Here is a 23,110-nt window from a genome sequence, read left to right on the forward strand (position 1 = left end):
CTAGAAAAAGCAAAAAGCCAAAAAAATAAAAATAAAAAAAGAAGTACTCATAATGCAACTGTGATGTTTGTCTCAAAAAAAATTACTTGTACGGTAGAGTTGCTGGCTTTTTTTCCATGGGAAACCATTTTTATTGAAAGCTTGACTCATAAAATCCCGTTATTCAGACTCAAGTATTTGCAGACATTTCCTCAAAAATGAGTAAAATGAGGAGTCCCATTGTTGTGCAGCAGAAACGAATCTGACTAGGAACCATGAGGTTGCGGGTTTGATCCCTGGCCTTGCTAAGGATCTGGCACTGCCCTGAGCTGTAGTGTAGGTTGCAGACGTGGCTCGGATTTGGTGTTGCCGGGGCTGTGGCATAGGCCGGCAGCTGTTGCTCCGATTAGACCCTTAGCCTGGGAACCTCCATATGCCTTGGGTGCAGCCCTAAAAAGACAAAAGACAGGAAAAAAAATGGGTGAAATGAGTTTGTCACTTCAAGGAGAACAACTCACTGTACTTGTTGCTAATGCAAATTATAGAGGTTGAAGAGAAAATTAGTATCTTAAAAAACTTGCATGAACTACCTTATTAAGCATGACAGCTTCCCAGCATGTAAAGATTCTTTTGATATGATAGGTGGTGATACTAACATGATTTTTTTCTATTGGTGAATGGGATAGATATGTCAATGTGTGGATGTTCCATATAACTCAGAGAACCAGTATTTGCCAAAGGACCAATATGTGATATTACAGAATCCTGCATGGATAAAAGATCCATTCAAAGTACAAGATAGGCTAGTGAGTTTTATTTTTTTTATTGTTTAGTTTTTGGTTTTTAGGGCCACACCTGGAGCATATGGAAGTTCCCAGGCTAGGGGTCAAATTAGAGCTGTAGATGCCAGCCTACACCACAGCCACAGTCACGCAGGATCTGAGCCACATCTGCGACCTACATCACAGTTCACGGCAAAGCCAGATCCTTAACCCACTGAGTGAGGCCAGGGATCAATCCCACGTCCTCATGGATGCTGGTTGCATTTGTTACCACCGAGCCATGACTAGAACTTCCAAAGACCTTCTGTTTTGTGTGGGTTGTCGGTGAAAAAATAATCAGTTGATTTAAAAAAGAAATGGAATGCTGTGTAGCACTGAGAACTACGTTGAGATACCTACAACAGAGCATGACAATGGGAGAAAAAAGTATGTATACATGTATGCGTAACTGGGTCCCCATGCTGTACGGTAGAAAAAAATTGTGTTGGGGAAATAACAATAAAAAAAAAGAAAAGAAAAAAGAAATGGAAAATATGAGCCAAATTGAGGATTATAACCCAGGAACAGCATCTCAGAAAGCTCTGAGAACTATTCCTCTCGTTAGAAGTCAAAACACAGTTATATGTTTTTTGAAATAGCTGTACATGATTATTATTGACAGCTTACACAATCCAGTTCTAAGCCTCCTCTTGGCCCCTTACAAGATAAAGAAGGAACAGTGCCTTTGTCTTGTTGATGCTACGAGAATGTTGCTCTTTATGGTTGAGCAGGCATTTTCTCCAGTGGGAGATGTTTGGTAGTTGCAAAATCCAGACACACTATACACAGTAGAAAGGAGAGAGGAGGCCAAAGGGAGTGAAAATTTTTTATGTTTAAATTTTGTCTTGCTATAAAATGTGAATTTTATTTCACAGGGTAATTTTTATTAATAATTACTAATATTTCATAAAAATAAGAAATTAAAAAGTAACTTATTTGAGGAGTTTTCTGTCATGGCTCAGTGGTTAACAAATCTGACTAGGAACCATGAGGTTGCAGGTTCAATCCCTGGCCTTTCTCAGTGGGTTAAGGATCCAGCATTGCTGTGAGGTGTAGGTCGCAGACGCAGCTAGGATCTGGCATAGCTATGGCTCTGGCGTAGGCCAGTGGCTTTGGCTCTGATTAGACCCCTAGCCTGGGAACCTCCATACGCCATGGATATAGTCCTAGAAAAAGAGAAAAAAAATAATAAAATAAAATTCAGAAATATAAAGATAAATAATATGCCATTACTTCATAGAATAGATAAGGGGTCATGTTGTGAAGAAATTAAAATGAATATGAAGTTAAAATATAACGAATATGGAAATAAAGTGATTTGGGAACCCTTGACATGGGCTTTATTATCAAGCATGGTTAATAGTAAGAGAGAGGCTTGGGCTAAGAGCATGAGCCTTTGAGCGTTTTCTAACAACTTTTGGCTACTCAGACCTTTTTGGTTTCTGAGTACTTTTCAGTTATTTAGTTTCTTCTTTAAGGCATTCTTTAAAGTTGGAGAGCTGTGGGCATTTCCTCTTAGATAAGGACACAACACAAAGGAAGGAGATTTGTTGGCTTTTCTTCAGAATTCTGAGGATTAATGTCACCTTGGCAGTAAACACATCTTCTTTTTTTTCTTTTTTGTCTTTTTGTCATTTTAGGGCCGCACCTGTGGCATATGGATGTTCCCACGCTAGAGGTCCAATCGGAGCTGTAGCCACAGGCCTACAGGGATCTGAGCCGCATCTGTGACCTACACCACAGCTCACAGCAATGCCGGATCCTTAAGCCCTGTGGGAGGCCAGGAATCAAACCCATGTCCTCATGGATCCTAGTCGGGTTTGTTAACCACTGAGCCATGACGGGAACTCCCAGTAAACACATCTTAAGAAACAAAAAGTGTTAACAAAAGCCCCAGACAGGAGTGCCTGTCGTGGCACACTGGCAAAGAATCCCACTAGTACCCAGGAGGATGTGGGTTCAATTCCTGGCCTTGCCCAAGTTATAATACCCTGCACCAAAGAGGAGTAGCTTTTGCCTTTTTTTAGGGCCACACTGGCAGCATATGGAGATTCCCAGGCTAGGGGTTGAATCGGGTTGACAACCAGCGTTGCTGTGGCTGTGGCGTAGGCTGGCAGCTGTAGCTCCAATTAGACCCCTAGCCTGGGAATTTCCATATGCCGCAGATACAACAACAACAACAACAACAACAAACCAAAAACAAATTCAAAACACTAAAAACTCCAGGCAATACTCGCCTTCCAGCAAGTTCAACTGGAAGGTACCTCTGTGGCGCTTATACTCCTCCGGTCCGCTAGAGTGGCGCTGCTCAGAAGGTCTCTGTCCCTTCGTGAAAGGCGCCGCTCCTGGTCTTGGCGGCGACGCTGAAGCTTGGAGGCGATACTTCCTGCCCGGTTTACCGGTAGTTCAATTGCTGTTAGGGTTACGGCTGTAGCTGGATGCGTAGCGGGTGTCCGATCATGGAGCGCCCGGGGCCCAGCGACGGTGGGTTCAGTGAGGCAGGCGCAGGCACGGTGGGTCGGGCAGGGCCGGTGCCCTGGGGACGTCGCACTAACTAGGCCTTTTTTCCTCTTCTCTTGTTCTAGTGACAGGTTCAGACACATCGGGGCCGGACCCGCAGCTGGCGGTCACCATGGGTTTCACGGGGTTCGGTGAGTGTCTGCCCTAGGCACGACCCTGTCTCCTTTCGCAGAGGTTTAGAGACCTGCAGGTTAAGAGAGGGACCCCGAGCTGTCACCTGTGTTCCTCACCTTCCGCTGCGTCCAGTCCTAAGTACTTTAGCTGTAGTGTGTGTATCTTGCAATGTCTAGACGCTGGCTTCTCAACCCTTTTTCTAACTCCCGCCTATCTCTTGGGACCAACCAAGGTAACAGTTACGGGAAGGCTAGTGAGAAAGGAAGATTGCTTTGGGACTCAAGCGGTGGAGGGCGTTGTTGGTTGATGAAAGGACTTGGCTCTTTGCACTAACCACTGTGGTCTGCATTTGTCAACAAATGTTATCAAAGAAAATACCTGTTTTGGGTATTTTTTTTTTTTTTTGGTCTTTTTGTCTTTTTGTTGTTGTTGTTGTTGCTATTTCTTGGGCCGCTCCCGCGGCATATGGAGGTTCCCAGGCTAGGGGTCCAATCGGAGCTGCAGCCACAGGCCTACGCCAGAGCCACAGCAACGCGGGATCCGAGCCGCGTCTGCAACCTACACCACAGCTCACGGCAATGCCGGATCGTTAACCCACTGAGCAAGGGCAGGGACCGAACCTGCAACCTCATGGTTCCTAGTCGGATTCGTTAACCACTGCACCACGACGGGAACTCCTGTTTTGGGTATTTTTAAAAATTACAGTTGAATAGTAAATCTTTTTTGGTTCAGGTTTTCCTAATCGAGTATCTTCACTTTGATTTCTTGTTTGTTCATTCACGTATTCATTTATTGTGGTAATGCCTTAAGCCACATTTACTGTCTCCTAGTTGGTATTATGGTACTTATTTTTGTTTCATGGTCCCACCCCCTGGAGCCATGGGGAAATTTCCAGGTCAGGGATTGAACCCATGCCACAGCAGCCAAGCCATTGGAGTGACGATGCCAGATCCTTAACCTGCTGCCCCACAAGAGAACTCTGATAGTTTGTAGTTTTTTTTTTCTTTGCTTTTTTTTTTATGGCTGCATCTGCTGCATATGGAGGTTCCCAGGCTAGTGGTTGAATTGTAGCTGCAGCTTCGGGCCTACACCATAGCCACATGGAATCCAAGCTGCATCTGTGACCCATACCACAGCTTGTGACAACATGGGATCCTTAACCCACTGATAGAGGCCAGAGATTGAACCTGCATCCTCATGGATAGTAGTCAGGTTCTTAACCCACTGAACTCAATATTTTTAATTTTCTCCCACATATTTTCTGACTTTTGTCAGTAATACTAAAATAAACATTTTTATAGGTAACTCTTTTTTATCTCCTTTTGTAAAAGGTGTTTTATGTGTTTCCATCAGGTAGATTTCTGAAGGAGGGACTACTTTTGTAAAAAGTATAAATATTAAAAACTAACAAAAGTTGGGTATGTATCTTTTAAAACTTTTTGATATATATTGTCATAATGCCATTCAGAAAGGTGATTTGAATTTATCCCAAAGTCGCTAGTGTGTTAGCTATTTTTACCATATTTTTGCCAACACAAAAGAGATATTATTATTAAAATTAAGACAGCAAAAGCAAATTCACCAATTTTTGTAAGCATGTTCAGGTTGTCAGAATGTCAGTTCCTTGTGGTTTTGGGCTGAGATTCCTGTTTCCTTACTGGGTGTCAAGTAGGAATCTCTTAGCCCTTTTAGATGCCTGCATTCCTTGTCTTCTTGCCCCCTTCATCTTCAGGTGAATTGTAGTCCTTCAGATATCTCAGACTTCTGCCCTATCTATTCTGCATCTTTGCCTGTGAGGGCTCCTATGATTAGATTGGGCTGACCGGGATAATATCCCAGTTATAAAGTTCATAACCTTAATTACCTTTGTAAAGTTCCCCATGCAATGTAATATATTCACAGGTTTTGACTCTTAGGGTATGAGCATTATCTATTTCACCTAGCACACCAGTGTTGTAGTTTCAAGGAGTAGGGTGTAAATGAATTACAGGATGATGCGAAGTCGACTGATTGTTATTTAGTGTTGAGATTATCATTATGAATTTCCTGGAAAGTTAACTTTTTTTTTTTTTTGTGGTCTTTTTATCTTTTCTAGGGCCGCACTCGTGGCATATGGAGGTTCCCAGGCTCGGGGTCTAATTGGAGCTGTAGCTGCTGGCCTTTGCCACAGCCACGCCAGATCCAAGCCTCGAGGAAACTCTTTCTTCATTGCTATTTTATACTTATTTTTGTAGCCATATTATGTTATTAGATAGACTAACTGGTTTTTGGTTAATTGGTAAGTATTTATTATGTATCTAAAGTTTGGCCAGTTTAGTTCAAGAAGATCACAGTCTGCTACTCATTCCTGTTTCAGGGAAAAAAGCTCGCACATTTGACTTGGAAGCAATGTTTGAACAAACTCGAAGAACGGCGGTGGAGAGAAGTCGGAAAACACTGGGTAAGAATTTTAGTTATTTGCTCTTTTGTTGATTAAATACTGTATCCAACTTACATAAGGATGGTACCAGTTATTTTCAGACTGAAAAAGAATTCAGAATTGTTAAAAGACCATATGTATGGGGGAAAAAACTGTAACTGCAATGTATACATCTAAGGATGACCTGACCCCCTTGCTGTACAGTGGGAAAATAATAATAAAAAAAAAAAAAAAAAAAAAGACCATATGTGCTGTATTCCTGTGGAAGCAGAGATTTTTTTTTTTGTTTTAAACATAGTAAAAAGTTTTATCTAAATAGGATGAGAAAATTGACACAATGTTGTAAATCAACTATACTTAAAAAAATAGAATAAGAAGTTCTGAATGCTAAAATCTTTTAGAAGTGTGAGCTACGAACAAACAAGGATTCAAAATTAATTTATCAGAATCAGAATAGCAGTTTCTTTATTATCTCTTCTCCCCCCCATCTGATTCTCATTTCTTTTTTTCTTTCCTGCTTATAGCGGAACCAGTATTTGGAAGGCTGAGCGAGAGGTGGCTCTCAGAGCTGTGTACACCACTGACTGTTGACCCAGGCAGTATAGAAAATTGAGACATAAGTGAATGTGGCTGCTGCCGTTGAATCCCTGCAATAATAAGTTATGCTAGACATTTAATGAAGGACTTAACTTCCAGACTGTCTGGTTTGATACCAGGTGGTTGGCAGTCCTAGGTACCACCGCAGTCAGGGTCTTCAAAGCAGACTGATTCCTCTTATTTTACCTTTTGTAGGTATTATTTCAAAACCCCTCTGGAGATAATAAGTGTTCTCTGCTTTTGTTTTTTAAATAGTACTTTAAAAAAAAATTAGGAGTTCCTGGTAGCTCAGTGGGTTAAGAACCTGACAAGTATCCATGAGGATGTGGATTTGTTTGTAGGCCTTGCTCAGTGGGTTAAGGTTCTGGCATTGCTGCGTGCTGTGGCATAGTTCCAGATGTGGCTAGGATCCTGTGTTGCTCTGGCTGTGGCATAGGCCTGCAGCTGCAGCTCCTGTCTGACTCCCTAGCTTGGAAACTTCCTTATGCCACAGGCGTGACCCTAAGAAGAAAAAAGAGGGGGGAAAAAAAATCACAAACTTATCTTAATGTTGTTCATGTCTTGATGATAGGAACCTTTGTTGATCATTTTATAATGTGTAATGGAGAACTTGGTATGTAGTAGTTATATTTCTAAATATTTAATTGAGAATTGTAACTAGTTAAAGTGTTCTCATTTGTTTTTTATTTCTAGTTATGTTTTGCATTAAACATTTAAAATTAAATAAATGTTCATGAAACTGGTAGGCTAGTGAATTGTTTTAAATTAGAATAACGAAAACTAAATTTAAGTCCTGGGGCGGGGGGAGATTTAGAAAGCTTTAAGTCCTATAAAAAAACAAAGAATATCATGATTAAAAAAAAAATCAGGAGTTCCCATCATGGCGCAGTGGTTAACGAATCCGACTAGGAACCATGAGGTTGCGGGTTCGGTCCCTGCCCTTGCTCAGTGGGTTGATGATCTGGCGTTGCCATGAGCTGTGGTGTAGGTCGCAGACGCGGCTCGGATCCTGCGTTGCTGTGGCTCTGGCGTAGGCCGGTGGCTACAGCTCTGATTCGACCCCTAGCCTGGGAACCTCCATATGCCGTGGGAGCAGCTCAAGAAATAGCAAAAAGACAAAAAAAAAAAAAAATCATTCTAGCAGTTCCCGTTGTGGCTCAGTGCTTAACAAATCCGACTAGGAACCATGAGGTTGCGGGTTCAATCCCTGGCCTTGCTCATTGGGTTAAGGATCCGGCATTGCCTTGAGCTGTGATGTAGGTTGCAGACGTGGCTCAGATCCCACGTTGCTGTAGTTCTGGCTTTGGCCGGCAGCTACAGCTCGGATTAGACCCCTAGCCTGGGAACTTCCATATGCCAAGGGTGTGGCCCTAGAAAAAGACAAAAAAAATTAAAAAAAATCGTTCTAGCTTATGTTTTTATTTTACTTCCTTTATGTTTTATCCTTTAAAAAAAAACAATTAAATACCCCCTTCTTAAAATGGAAGGATCCTTTATATTTTATCTTAACTTTTATTTTTTCCTTTATATGGTTCTTATAATGATTGAGATATAATGAAATAATTAAAACGAGGTTTTTCAAGTGCTAAATTACATCAACTTGAGCCTGCAGTTGTGTGAATCAGCCTAGATGGGACTTGGTAGTTTTATATAGTTAGCTGTTGATCTAGATAAGAATCACATATGTATGGGGTGCTTTTGCAGAAATGCTATCCAAAGTTGATAACTATCTAAAAGTAGACAGATAACCATAAAATGAGATATTTGGAAGAGTAAAATGAGGTGTTGGGGAATAGGTTAATTCACCTCTCGTAAGGGAATATACAGAGCATTTTTACCATGTTCCAGTATACTTGGTTCTGTGTTTGGTAAAAGTGTGAGAAAATGATCCCCTTGGTCAGGGAGCTACAGTTCTTGAGTTCTGTTTCATTTTGATTTTTGTCCGTAGTCAACAGTAAGGGAAAAAAAGTTTTTTTCTCTCAAAAATACTCCCCCCCTCTTTTTTCTTCTTGTTCTTATGAAGCAGCAGGTGACAGAAGGAACCTCTCTGAATAGAAAATTCTTACTAGCATAAAAAAAAAAAAGTTCAGTTTTAAATTAAAAAGTTAGATGTTTCACTGGAATGGGGCAAGTAGTATGCAATATTTATCCATGAGGAAGGAACTCTAATTAGACGGGGGGTGGGTAATAGTTTCCCAGTAGTCTGGTTACAAGCAAGCAATAAAAGGCTGTACTTTATGGCCTTTTAGAGAAAGAGGTAGACTCAGTGTTTTATAAGATAGGTGTACTCATTGGATAATTTTACAGCCTTTAGAAAATCTGGTCACATCAAGAAAAGATGCAGTTGTGGAGCCTCACTTTACTGCTTTGGGACTTAATAGCTCTGTTACTTCTCTGCCTTAGATTCCTCAAATGTAGAGTGAGGATAATTGTACCTACCTCAACTGTATTGTATAATCGGAATTTGCTAAGATAATAGAGCTTAAATGGGCTTACCAAAAAAATTAAATAAATAAAAGGTGTATATGTGGAGTGATGAATGTACTTATTGACTTCCTGGGGCGAATTCTTTCACAAGGGCAAGCTCCATGTGAGTATTAGTTGCTAGCATTTTTGTTAAAGTTGATGTTAATATGCAAAGGAGTCATAGAAGACCTAAATAAAAATGGCTCAGGAGTTCCCCATGTGGCTCAGTGGTAATGAACCAGACTAGTAACCATGAGGATGCGGATTCACGATCCCTGGCCTCGCTCACTGGGTTAAGGATCTGGCATTGCCTTGAGCTGCGGTGTAGGTTGCAGATGTGGCTGGAATCTGGTGTTGCTGTGGCTTTGATGTAGGCGGGCAGCTACAGCTCTGATTCGACCCTTAATTTGGGAACTTTCATATGCCACAGGTATGGCCCTAAAAAGAAAAAAAAAAATGGCTCAAATAAGAAAAGTTTAGTGTCACACTATGACAGAAACTCTGGAATGGGGCTCTTCTGTCTTGAATCCTAACATGAAGAAAGGAAGTTTTTTTCCACTTTTTCTGCTTTACCAGCTTTAGAGTGTTGGCTCTTTGTAAGTTGACTGTCTTCATGACTCAAAATTTTGTCAACTAAGTTTTTCTTTTTTTTCTTTCTTTTCTTTTCTTTGTTTTTTTAGGGCCACAGGTGAGGCATATGAAAGTTCTCAAGCTAGGGGTCGAATCAGAGCTACAGCTGCCAGCCTACACCACAGCCCCAGCAACTTGGGATCCAAGCCACGCCTGTGACCTACACCCCAGCTCACAGCAATGCCAGATCCTTAACCCACTGAGTGTGGGCAGGGATCGAACCTCATCTCATGGATACAGGTCACATTTGTGTCCGCTGTGCCACAGTAGGAACTCCCATGTTTTACTAAATTTTGTTACATGCAGATGACCACATCCATGGGCCGAAAGGAGGCTTTTTTTTTTTTTTTTTAAAAGGGCCACACCAGAGGCACATGTAAGTTCCCAGGCTAGGGGTCGATTGGAACTGCAGCTTCTGGCCTACAACAGCTCACAGCAATGCTGGATCCCTGACCCACTGAGCGAGACCAAGGATCGAACCTTAATCCTCATGGATACTAGCTGGGTTCATTACTGTTGAGTCACAACAGGAACTCCTGAAGGGGGACTTTTGAATGACCCTTTGTAGGAGTAAGAAAATCTTTTCTCAAATGCACCTCCAGCTGACTTCCCCTCACATATTCCTGGCCAGTATTAATGTAGCATGTAAAAAAGTTCCAGAAATAGCCATTGCGAGAGCAGTATGATTGACTTGGAAATCACTCCTTCTGGGTGGGGAGGAGCCCAGCATCTCCTGGACCACAGTGATCCTCTTAACTGGAGAGAATTGTGGTTTTCTTAGCAAGAAAAAATGGGGGAAGTGGCTTTTCAGTAGGTGGCTAATAATGAGTGTCTCAGTATAGTTTCTTTCTTTCTTTTTTTTTTTTTTTTTGTCTTTTCTAGGGGTGCTCCTGCAGCATATGGAGGTTCCCAGGCTAGGGGTTGAACTGGAGCTGCAGCCACTGGCCTACACCACAGCCACAGCAGCTTGGGATCCTAGCCATGTCTGTGACCTACACCACAGCTTACGACAAGGCCAGATCCTTAACCCACTGAGGAAGGCCAGGGATCGAACCCGCAACCTCATGGTTCCTAGTCAGATTCGTTAACCACTGCGCCACGACGGGAACTTCTCAGTATAGTTTCTGATTAGAGTCAGACCTGCCAGTAGGACCTGCGCCTACAGTCCATGTGAATCCTGTACCCCCTCCCCTGTGCTCCTCCCCAGGGTATGGAGGGAATGACTGGAGAAGCGAGATGAGGCTAGGAGCCCAGCAGGCTCATTTACATTGGAACATTATCCTTCTCGTATTGTTTCCAACCTCCTCTGCCATCAAAGTACAGAATTGTTGACTCCTTACCCACCTTGGCCCAGTGGAGAATTAAAAAAAAAAAAAAAAAAAAAAAAAGTTAACATGAACTAAAGCTAGAACATTTACCTTACCTCTTCCTGGAGAGTTTTACCTCCCGTGTTTGTGATGAAAGACTAGTTGACACTTGCTGGCTATCTCCTCCTTCCTCATGCTCTTATATCCTAGCAACACAAAACCCTTAAGAGTATAACATTCCAATTAACCAGGGCCCTTTGATACTGCTTAACTTTGGGTATATTTCACTAAATTAGAAAAAAATATGAAAGATTATCTCGGGTTATTGAGGATGGTGGCAGTTAGAACCAACCTATTCATAAATTCATTTCCTTCCTGTGTGCCCACCAGTTGTAGAACGAGATTATCAGAGGAGAAAGATTAAATTTCCTTAAATTTTGTCTTTCTAAAGTAAACAACTTTGGAGACTTAATATAATTGAAATTTTCTCATGATTTTGGTAGGAAGTCTCAGACCAAATTCAGTTAGAGAAATTCAGAAAGGAATGAATTGCTGAATTTATGGTTTAAAGCATTAAAAATTCAGAATGAGGTTACCTAAAATCTTAACATTTGAACACTTTTGTTTGTTCGTTTCTTGTTTTTTTGTTTTCAGGGCCGCAACTGCACCATATGGAAGTTCCCAGGCTAGGAGTTGAATCAGCGCTGCAAGTGCTGGCCCATGCCACAGCCACAGCAACGTCGAATCTGAGCGGAATCTATGACCTACACCACAGCTCACAACAACACAGGATCTCCGACCCACTGAGCAAGGCCAGGGATTGAACCCGCACCCTCACGGATACTAGTCGGATTCTTTGCTGCACCACAAGGGGAACTCCCTTAACCTTTGAATGCTTCTTATCAATTGCCACATCTTTTTACATTGTATGGTCGTGATTAATATACTGTTCTCCTGCTAATTTTGTTTAACAAATCTTCATATTTTCCAAAATTTGTATATTTTCCATCACTATTTTTATTGGTTCTATTTTTATATTATGTTGATGTACAAGAAAACTCAATTATTTTCTCTGTGGAGCATTTATTTATTTAAATTTTATTTTATTTTTATTTTATTTTTGTCTTTTTGCCTTTTCTGGGCCTCTCTCCCATGGCATATGGAGGTTCCCAGGCTAGGGGTCTAATTGGAGCTGCATCCGCCGGCCTACACCAGAGCCACAGCAACGCGGGATCCGAGCTGAGTCTGCGACCTACACCACAGCTCACGGCAATACTGGATCCTTAACCCACTGAGCAAGGCCAGGGATCGAACCCACAACCTCATCGTTCCTAGTTGGATTGGTTAACCACTGAGCCACGATTGGAACTCCTTATCTTATTTTTGGCTGCACCTGTGGCAGGTGAAAGTTCCCTGGCCAGTTCCCTGTGCAGCATTGTAGCCTGTGCCACAACTGCAGCAATGCTGAATCCTTAAACCGCTATGCCACTGAAGAACTTCCTCATTGTGGGCATTTAGATCGATGATTTTCTGCTGTTGTTGGTAATGTTCTTGTGCTAAATCTTTGTGACTATGTTAATTTTCAGCCTTTTAATGATCAATTTTGAAGTCTAAAATATTTTTTCAATCTTTTCAGAAGCAAGAGAAAAAGAGGAAGAAATGAACAGAGAGAAAGAATTAAGAAGGCAAACTGAAGATATTGAACCGACACCTTCAGGCTCAAATGTGGCCAGAGATTGCTCTAAACCATCGTCCAGGTGCTTATCTTTTTCGAAAGGATGCTACTAAACTATGATGTCCTAGATGTTCATAACACAGTTTAGGCAGAGTTCCTTATGCTCGCATACTTTTTCCCAATTTTAGGTAACTGTATCCTTAGGACCATGAAAAAGTTCTTTGTCACCTTGTGAATCAATTGGCTTTTTCTAAAGTATTCCAGATGTAGTGTTAAAGTCTGTGCTTTTTGACTGCAAAGCATAACTGTGTAGCCTTGGGAAGCTGTGACAGGTTTATAATTTTTTTATGTTTACTTTGTCACTTACACCTTTTGTCCCTTTTCCCAAAATTCTGCATACATGATAACCTTTTTTGGTAGGATCTTTTATGGAAATAGATAATAAATAATATAAATAGAGGCATATTATAAGTTTACTGAGTTAGAAAGCAGCCTTTAGAATTAAAGTGGAAGTTCCCGTCGTGGCGCAGTGGTTAAGGAATCCGACAAGGAACCATGAGGTTGCGGGTTCGGTCCCTGCCCTTGCTCAGTGGGTTAACGATCCGGTGTTGCCGTGAGCTGTGGTGTAGTTTGCAGACGTGACTTGGATCCCGCGTCGCTGTGGCTCTGGCGTAGGCCGGTGGCTACAGCTCCGATTCGACCCCTAGCCTGGGAACCTCCATATGCCGCGGGAACGGCCCAAGAAATAGCAAAAAGACAAAAAAAAAAAAGAATTAAAGTAAAGTTTAATACTATGTAGTTTAATTACTAAGAACTTTAAGTAATAAATAGGTATATAGATATCAAGTCTGGATTGGATAAAAATTCTAATATTAAGTGTGTGTGTGTGTGTGTATTTTAAAATACAGTTGATTTACAGTTGTGCCAATTTCTGCTCTACATTAAGTGACCAAGTCATTCAATATGTATATATAGCTGCTATGAACATTGGGGTGGATATAACTTTTTGAATTGTAGTGTTGTCTATATATATATATATATATATAAATACATTCTTTTTGTTTTACTATATTTCATCATGGTCTATCCCAAGAGATTGGATATAGTTCCCTGTGCCATATAGTAGGACCTCATTGCTTATCCCATTCTAAATGTAATAGTTTGCATTTGCTAACTCCAAACTCCCAGTCCATCTCATTACCTACCCTCTCCTCTTCGGCAACTGTATGTCTGTGAGTCTGTTTCTGTTTTGAAGATAGGTTCATTTGTGCCATATTTTAGATTCCACATATAAATGATATCATATGGTATTTGTCTTTATCTTTCTGACTTATTTCATTTAGTATGATAATCTCTAGTTGCGTCCATGCTGCTGTAAAAGGCATTATTTCATTTTTTTTATGGCTGAGTAGTATTCCATTGTATATATGCACCACATCTTCTGTATTCATTCCTCTGTTGACAGACATTTAGGTTGTTTCCTTGTCTTGGATAGTGTGGATATTGCTGCTATGAACATTGGGGTGCATATAACTTTTTGAATTATAGTGTTGTCTGGATATATGCCCAGGAGTGGGATTGCTAGATCATATGGTAACTCTGTCCTTAGTTTTCTGAGGGGCCTCCATACTGTTTTCCATAGTGGCTGCACCAATTTATATTCTCACCAACAGTGTAGGAGGGTTCCCTTTTCTCTATATTCTCTCCGGCATTTTTTTATTTGTAGACTTTTTAATGATGGACGTTCTGACCAACGTGAGGTGGTACCTCATTGTAGTTTTGATTTGCATTTCTCTAATAATTAGCAGTATTGAACATTTTTCTTGTGCTTATTGGCCATTTGTATTTCTTTGGAGTTATATATATTTAGGTCTTCTGCCCATGTTTGGATTTTTTTTTTTTTATTGTTGAGTTGTATGACTTTTGGAAATTAAGCCCTTGTCTGTTTCTTTATTTGCAAATGTTTTCTCCCATTCTGTAGATTGTCTTTTTGTTTTGTTTATCGTTTCTTTTGCTGTACAAAAGGTTGTAAGTTTGATTAGGTCCTGTTTGGTTATTTTTGTTTTTATTTCTATTGCCTTGGGAGACTAACCTAAGAAAACATTGGTATGATTTGTTTATTTATTTATTTTTATTTTTTTGTCTTTTCTAGGGCCACACCCTCGGCATATGGAGATTCCCAGGCTAGGAGTTGAATCAGAGCTGTAGCCACCGGCCTACGCCAGAGCCACAGCAACGCGGGATCCAAGCTGCGTCTGCAACCTACACCGCAGCTCATGGCAACGCCAGCTCCTTAACCCACTGAACAAGGCCAGGGATGGAACCTGCAACCTCATGGTTCCTACTCAGATTTATTAACCACTGAGCCACGATGGGAACTCCTCCCTGGTATGATGTATATCAGAGAATGTTTGCAATACTAACTTTAAAGTCCAGAGATAAAGAACATGTGCTACTGGTACTGAGAATACTTTTTGTTGAAATAATAAAACCTAAGATTACTTTTGTCATTAGTGATTCAAATTACAAAACTGGAGTTCCCACCATGGCGCAGTGGGATCAGCAGTGGTCTCTGTAGTACTGGGATGCAGGTTTAATTCCCAGCCAGGCACAGTGGCATTGCCACAGCTGCAGTGTGTAAGTCAAACTGCGGCTCAGATCTGATTCTTGGCCTGTTAACTCCATATGCTGCAAGGCAGCCAAAACAGAAAAAAAAAAAAAAAACTTATAGAACTATTATAGAGATTATAATTACAGATCTTCCTTGACATATGATGGAGTTATGTCCAGATAAACCTATCATAAATTGAAAATGTCATTGTCAAAGAAAACACATATAATACCCCTAATCTGTTGAACATCAAAGCTTAGGCTACTTTACCTTAAACATGCTCAGAACACTTACATTAACCTACATTTGGGCAAAACCATAGAACACAAGGCCTGTTTTATAATAAAGTACTGGCTATCTCATGTAACTTATTAAATACTATACTAAAGTGAAAAACAGAGTAGTGGTTTGGGTACAGAATGGTTGTAAGCATATTGATTATTTACCCTGATAGTTGCCTGGCTGACTGGGAGCTGCAGCTCCCTGTCCCTGCCCAGCATCATCAGCGAGTATCGTACTGCTTATCGTTAGTCCTAGAAAAGATTAAAATTCAAAATTTGATGGATGGTTTTTGATGAATATGCACTGCTTTTGCACCATCGTTGACTTGAAAAGTTGTTAAGTCTAAATTATAAGTGGGGGACATCTATATAAAATATAAAGATGGAAATAACCATCAAGAAAAATATAATAATACAACTTTATTATAGTATCTTATTGATCAAAGAATGAAAGTTTACTTACCGAAGTATCAGAAGGCCTGGAATGAATAATCCATGGCAATTGAATAGGCCTGTCAACAGCTTAACTGAGAATATATTTATATCAGAAACATTTCATGTAGATTTTCTATCTCTGTTGTAGAAGTCTTGGAGTTCCTGTTGTGGCACAGTGGTTAACGTATCCGACTAGGAACCATGAGGTTTCGGGTTCGATCCCTGGCCTTGCTCAGTGGGGTAAGGATCCAGCATTGCCATGAACTGTAGTGTGGGTCGCAGACGTGGCTCAGATCCCTCATTGCTGTGGCTCTGGTGTAGGCCGGTGGCCACAGCTCCGATTAGCCCCATAGCCTGGGAATCTCCATATGCTGCGGGATTGGCCCTAGAAAGGCAAAAAGACAAAAAAAAAAAAAAAAAAAAAAAAAAAAAGAAGTCTTTCAGCTATTTCTGCTTAAGCATTGAATAATGTTACTATGAAATAACTTCATTGCGGCTAAATCAAATTTGAAGTCTGTTTAAGAAAATACCCATTTTGTGAAAGTTCCCTTGTGGTGCAGCGGGTTAAAGATCTAATGCTGCTGCCTGTGGCTCAGATTGTAACTGTGGCACGGATTCGGTCTCTCACCTGAGAACTTCCACAGGCCTTGGAGGTGGACCAAAAAAAAAAGCCATTTTAAGAACATCTTTATTTACTACAAAATCTAATCCAGGATATTTTCTGTATTACTGTTCATTCATTAAATTATTTCTTTTCTTTTCTTTCTTTCTTTCTTTTTTTTTTTGGTCTTTTTGTCTTTTTAGGGCCGAACCTGCGGCATATGGAGGTTCCCAGACTAGGGGTATAATTGGAGCTGTGGCCACCAGCCTACGCCACAGCCACAGCAATGTGGGATCCAAGTCATGTCTGCGACCTACACCGAAGCTCACAGCAATGCCGATCCTTAACCCACTCAGTGAGGCCAGGGATCGAACCCACCTCCTCATGGATGCTAGTCCGGTTCACTAACTGCTGAGCCACAACGGGAACTCTAATAAGTTATTTCTTGACTATAGCACTAGGACAAAAAAATTCCTCTCTAAGCACTTTTTCGTATTAGACACTTGGAAACCATTCCTCTTTTTGCCATGTCTCCCACAAAGCTTAGCACTCAATTTAGTGTGCTTATGTGATTGTCATAATCCAGAACTCCAATTTAGGGAAAGTGATTTTGTGCTGGGAGCAAAGGCCATGTCCTGGGGGAATTGTGGAACTGTCTGGCAAAACTGAGTGTTTAGTTATCTTCAATGTATTGCAATTTTTACTTCTACTATTCAAAACATTAGTAAGTCAGTGCCCCTAACATTTTTCATATTAAGGAAACATATGGAAATACCCAGATATCAGTTAACTTTTATAAGAGCATTGAAGTCAGTGGCTGAATTGGTGATGGACTCAAACAAAACATTGCTAACTTGTTGTCTGTGAACTGTTTCTTTTTTTTTTTTTTTTTTCTTTTTATGGCTCTACCTGTGGTATATGGACATTTCTGGCCTACTCCACAGCCACAGCAATGCCAGATCTGAGCCACATCTGTGACCTGTGTTGCAGCTTGCAGCGAGGCTGGATTATTAACCCACTGAATGAGGCCAGGGATTGAACCTGTGTTCTTATGGAGAATATGTCAGTTCTGCTGAGCCAAAATAGGAACTTCACCTATGAACTGTTTTTTTTTTTTTAATTATTTTTTTTAGTTTCATTGAAGTATAGTTAATTTACAAGGCTGTGATAATTTCTGGTGTACAATAAAGTCACCCAGTCATACATATACACATATCCATTCTCTCTCAGGTTCTTTTCCTGCATAGGTTATCACAGAATACTGGGTAGAGTTCTCTATGCTACTAGGTCCCCATTTTCCTCATTGGTCAATCATTCCATATACCTCAGTGTGCCTGTGCCAATCCCAAACCCCCATTCCATTCTTGCCACCTCCCACCCAACCTTTCTCCCTTTGGTAACCATAACTTTTTTGCCCATGGACTGTTTTTGTGTTTGTTTTGCTTTTTTTTTTTTTTTTTTTTTGTCTTCTCTTGGGCTGCACCTGCGGCATATGGAGGTTCCCAGGCTAGGGGTCGAATCGGAGCTGTAACCGCCGGCCTATGCCAGAGCCACAGCAACGCTGGATCCGAGCTGCGTCTGTGACCTACACCACAGCTCATGGCAATGCCGGATCCGTGACCAACTGAGTGAGGCCAGGGATTGAACCTGCAACCTCATGGTTCCTAGTCAGATCCATTAACCACTGTGCCAGGGAACTCCTGTTTGTTTTGCTTTTTAGGGCTGCACTCGAGGCCTATGGAAGTTCCCAGGCTAGGGGTTGAAGTGGAGCTATAGCTGCTGGCCTACACCACAGCCACAGCAACCTGGGATCCGAGCCGAGTCTTCGACCTACACCACAGCTCACGGCAATGCCAGATCTTTAATCCACTGAGCAAGGCCAGAGATTGAACCCACATTGTCATGGATACTACTGGGATTCATTTCTACTGTGCCATAAGGGGAACTCCTAAAAACCTTAAGTTCTAACTAGAAATCAGCAAGTAAGCACTATCAGATTTTACTTTTCCCAGAGATATATAGCAAGTGGTAACTTCTTTTTTAGTCACCGTAAGTACTATGCATTGACACCATAGGACGCAGTCTTTAATTTGGCCTGGCAAGACACATGGTGATGTTTTCCATGGGGGAAGAAACCCAAAATTAAAGGTAATTCGCTTTTGTGGTTTTTGTAAAACACATTTTAAATAAAAAATAGGAAAACAGACATTAGTTAAGGACTTTTCTTAAAACATAGAATCCTTTTTTTTTTGGACCAAGGCATGTGGAATTTCCTGGGCCAGAGATAAAACCCTTGTCGCCAAAAGACAACACTGCATCTTAACCTATTCTGCCATAGCAGGAGCTCCTGAATTTTGTTAATTTTTCCATAATTTTAATTGCCTTGAGGCCATGCATTTTTTTCTTGTGATTTTGATGTATCTTTCTTTTTGAACAAATCTGATTGCTTTCTCCAGTTATTTGAAATGTGACCTCATATTTTATATGTATATTGATAAACTTCTTAGATTTGATATTTTGTCTCATTCTCATGCTTTAAAAAAATCTTAATTATATCACATTTCATGGTACAAACATTTTCCTATGTGTTTGATCATATTGTTTTAATGTTTTAAAAATTTCTTAGGCAGTTTTTCTCACAAATGAGATTATTGTGGTATTTTTTTTCTAGATTTAATAAAAATTAGTTAAAAATTTAAATGGGAAATTATTATGAAGTATTTAAGACTTTCAAAAAGATGATGAAAGACAGTATCCATCAGATAACTTAAGAAGTAAACTTTTACTGTTAGGAGTGGACTCTTGGAGAACTGTCTTCAATTGCATCCCTCTCCCTTTCTTGTCAGAAGTGATCAGCCTTCTAAGTTTAAATTTTTTTTTTTTTTGCTTTTTTTCAGGGCTGCACCCGTGGCATATGGAGGTTCCCAGGCTAGGGGTCAAATTGGAGCTACAGCTGCTGGCCTACGCCACAACCACAGCAACTCGGGATCTGAGGCTTGTCTGTGACCTACACCACAGCTCATGGCAATACCAGATCCTTAACCCACTGAGGGAGGCCAGGGATTGAACCTGCAACCTCATGGTTCCTAGTCAGATTCGTTTCTGCTGTGCCATGATGGGAACTCCTGTTTGAATTTTTTTCATGTATCTCTTTATAATTTTATTGTGTATCATTTTTTTCCCTAAGACTGAGATAATATTGTTTTGCTTTTTGTTGTTGTTGTTGTTGTCTTTTTGCCTTTTCTAGGGCTGCTCCCATGGCACATGGAGGTTCCCAGGCTAGGGTCTAATTCGAGCTGTAGATGCCAGCCTACACCAGAGCCACAGCAACGTGGGATCCGAGCTGCGTCCACAGCTCACGGCAACGCTGGATCGTTAACCCACTGAGCAAGGGCAGGGATCAAACCCGCAACCTTATGGTTCCTAGTCGGATTCGTTAACCACTGAGCCATGACGGGAACTCCTGTTTCGCTTATTTTAAAACCTTTCTTCCCAAATGTCTAGGATAGCACTTAGCATGTTATAAACTATCATGTACTGTTTCTGTAATGTGTTCCTTTAGATGATTGTGGACACCATAAGGTCAGGGATGTTTTTCCCTTTATTAAACAAAAAATTTTTGTTATGCAGTATGTCACACACATACTTAAAGAGAACAATGAAACAAACACTCAGCATATGAGGCAGAGTGCAGAGCTTTACCAATGCGTTTGAAATGCTCTCCCTCTTCAAATTTCTCTCTTGCCTCCACAAGGGAAACCTTTCCAGTGTTTATCTTTCCTTTCTCTTTTTAATAACTTTAATATATATGAATGTATTCCTAAATAATATATGTTGTTTCATATGATTTCTTTTTTTTTTACTTAGTGAATTTTATTACATTTATAGATATACAATGATCATCATGACCAAATTTTACAGCATTTCTATCCCAAACCCTCAGTGCATTCCCCCACCCTCCAACCTGTCTCATTTGGAAACCATAAGTTTTTCTTTTTTTTTGGTCTTTTCTAAGGGTGCACCCTTGGCATATGGAGGTTTTCAGGCTAGGTGTCTAATCGGAGCTGTAGCTGCCAGCCTACACCACAGCCATAGCAACGTGGGATCCAAGCCGCGTCTATGACCTACACCACAGCTCACGGCAACACTGGATCCTCAACCCACTGATCGAGGCTAGGGATCAAACTTGCAACCTCATGGTTCCTAGTTGGATTCGTTAACCACTGAGCCACGACGGGAACTCTGATGCCGTAAGTTTTTCAAAGTCTGTGAGTCAGTATCTGTTCTGCAAAGAAGTTCACTGTGTCCTTTTTTCAGATTCCACATGTCAGTGAAAGCATGTGATTTTGGCGTCTCACTGTCTGACTGACTTCCCTTAGCATGATAATTTCTAGGTCTATCCATGTTGCTAAACATGCTGGTATTAAGTTCCTTTTAATGGCTGAGTAATATTCCATTGTGTATATGTACCACATCTTCTTGACCCACTCCTCTGTTGATGAACAATTTCCATGTCTTGGCTATTGCAAATAGCACTGCAATGAACATTGGAGTACATGTGTCTTTTTGAGTCATGGTTTTCTCTAGATAGATTGCTGGATCAAATAGTGGTTCTATTTTTAGTTTTCTGAGGAATCTCCATTCTGCTTTCCACAGTAGTTGCACCAATTTACAATCCCACCAATAGTGTACTAGGGTTCCTTTTTCTCCACACCCTCTCCAGCACTTAATTGTTTGCAGACTTTTTGATGATGGCCGTTCTGGCTGGTGTAAGGTGGTATCATATGATTTCTTATTTTAGTAGCTGTCCTTAATGGATATATATTTTTTTCAGTTTGCTTTTATATTCAACAAGAGGTTTTTGAGATTCATGTTGACAAATTATAGTTCATTACTTTTCAGTACATTTTAGTTTTCCACGTAGCAATATACTGCAGTTTATCCATTGTCTAGTGAACTTATATTGCTGTTTTTCTATACTGTTATAAAATATGCTTTTAGAGATTTCCTATCCTGTTTTATAGGTACAAAGGTTTCTTAAGAGTATATGCCTAGTAGTGGACTTGCTAGGTCTTTGACTAAGTACATGTTTATCTTTAGGTTTGACTCAATTATTTTCTAAAGAGTTTGTACCAGTTTACTTTCCCACCAGCAGAGTGTGATAGTTCAGTTGCTCTACATCCTTGTTAATGCTTGTTATTGTTAGACATTTTTATTTTTATCAATCTGATTGTTATGAGATGGTATTCTTTTTTTTTTTTTTTTCTTTTTTCTGTCTTTTGTCTTTTCAGGGCTGCACCCACCCAAAAGGAACCACCCCGAAGGAGGTTCCGAGGCTAGGGGTCGATTGGGAACTGTAGCTGCCACCCTACACCACAGTCAGAGCAATGCCAGATCTGAGCCACGTCTGCGACTTACACTGTAGGCCACAGCAACGCCAGATCCTTAACCCAATGATCAAAGGCAGGGATCGAACCCGCATCCTCATGGATACTAGTCAGGTTCGTTAACCACTGAGCAATGATAGGAACTCCAAGGTGGTACTCTTATAGTGTTCGTTTTTCTGATTACCAGTGTGGTTGTGCATTTCAAAAGTTTATTGGTCATATATTTTCTCTTCTGAAGATCTAGTAAGAACTGTGTCTTCTGCAATATTTTCTGCTGGGTTCTTTGTGTTCTCCCCTTGGTGGGGAAATTAAAATTATTATTTTTGTTTTTCAATGGTATTTAAAAAATAAGTTTCAAATTTTAATATATTCTAATTTTAACCTTTACTTTTTTAGTTTGTGCTTTCATGTTTTTAAGAAATGAGTCTTGGAGTTCCCACTGTGGTGCAGTAGGTTAAAGAATTTTACTGCAGTGGCTTGGGTTGCTGTGGAGCCACAGGTTTATTCCCTGGCCCAGTGCAGTGGGTTAAGGGATCTGGTGTTGCTACAGCTGTGGTGTAGGTCACAGTTGAAGCTCATGTTTAAACCCTGGTCTGGGAACTTTCATATGCCATGGGTGTGGCCATTTTTTTTTTTTTTTTTTTTTTAGTGCTGCATCTGTGGTGTATGGAGCTTCGCAGGCTAGAGGTTGAATCAGAGCTGCAGCTACTGGCCTACACCACAGCCTCAGCACCTTGGGATCTGAGCTACATCTGCGACCACCACAGCTCATGGCAAAGCCAGATCCTTAACCCACTGAATGAGGCCAGGGATCGAACTGGCATCCTTATGGAGACCAGTCAGGTTCATTACCACTGAGCCACGACAGGAACTCAGGGTGCGGCCATTTTAAAAAAAGGAAATGAGTCTTTAAAGTCTTAAAGATAACTTTCTGGGGAGTTCCCGTTGTGGCTTAGTGGTTAAGAACCCTATGCAGTGTCCATGATGATGTGGATTTGATCCCTGGCCTTGCTCAGTGGGTTAAGGAACTAGTGTTGCCACAGGCTGCAGCGTTGGTCGCAGATGTGAATCTGATCTGGTGGTGTTGTTGCTGTGATGTAGACTGGCAGCTGTAGCTCTGTCTGATCCCTGGCCTGAAGGGGTAAAAAGAAAAAAAAAAAAAGATAACTTTCTATAATTTTTTCTGAAGTTTTTAAGTTTTGTTTTTCATATTTAGATCTTTAATCAACATAGAATTAATTTTTTTGTGAATAGTGTAAAGATGTTA

At 40.7% G+C, this 23,110-nt stretch overlaps 1 protein-coding gene across 2 annotated transcripts in view; it reads left to right on the forward strand.

Annotated features, from left to right (window-relative positions):
• The window catches only part of WDR70 (WD repeat domain 70), a 292,024-nt gene continuing 272,054 nt past the window's right edge, over positions 3,141–23,110 (forward strand). Inside the window, exons 1-4 of one of the 2 annotated variants that reach the window (XM_021076961.1) lie at positions 3,141–3,284; positions 3,386–3,451; positions 5,791–5,874; positions 12,490–12,610. In XM_021076961.1, coding sequence (XP_020932620.1) covers positions 3,239–3,284; positions 3,386–3,451; positions 5,791–5,874; positions 12,490–12,610 — 317 coding nt within the window. In that variant the 5' untranslated portion in view covers positions 3,141–3,238. The remainder of the gene's footprint in view (positions 3,285–3,385; positions 3,452–5,790; positions 5,875–12,489; positions 12,611–23,110) is intronic. The other variant, XM_021076962.1, reaches the window with a different exon arrangement.

This window comes from Sus scrofa, chromosome 16 (assembly GCF_000003025.6).
Source record: "Sus scrofa isolate TJ Tabasco breed Duroc chromosome 16, Sscrofa11.1, whole genome shotgun sequence".
In the NCBI taxonomy this organism is placed as follows: domain Eukaryota; kingdom Metazoa; phylum Chordata; class Mammalia; order Artiodactyla; family Suidae; genus Sus; species Sus scrofa.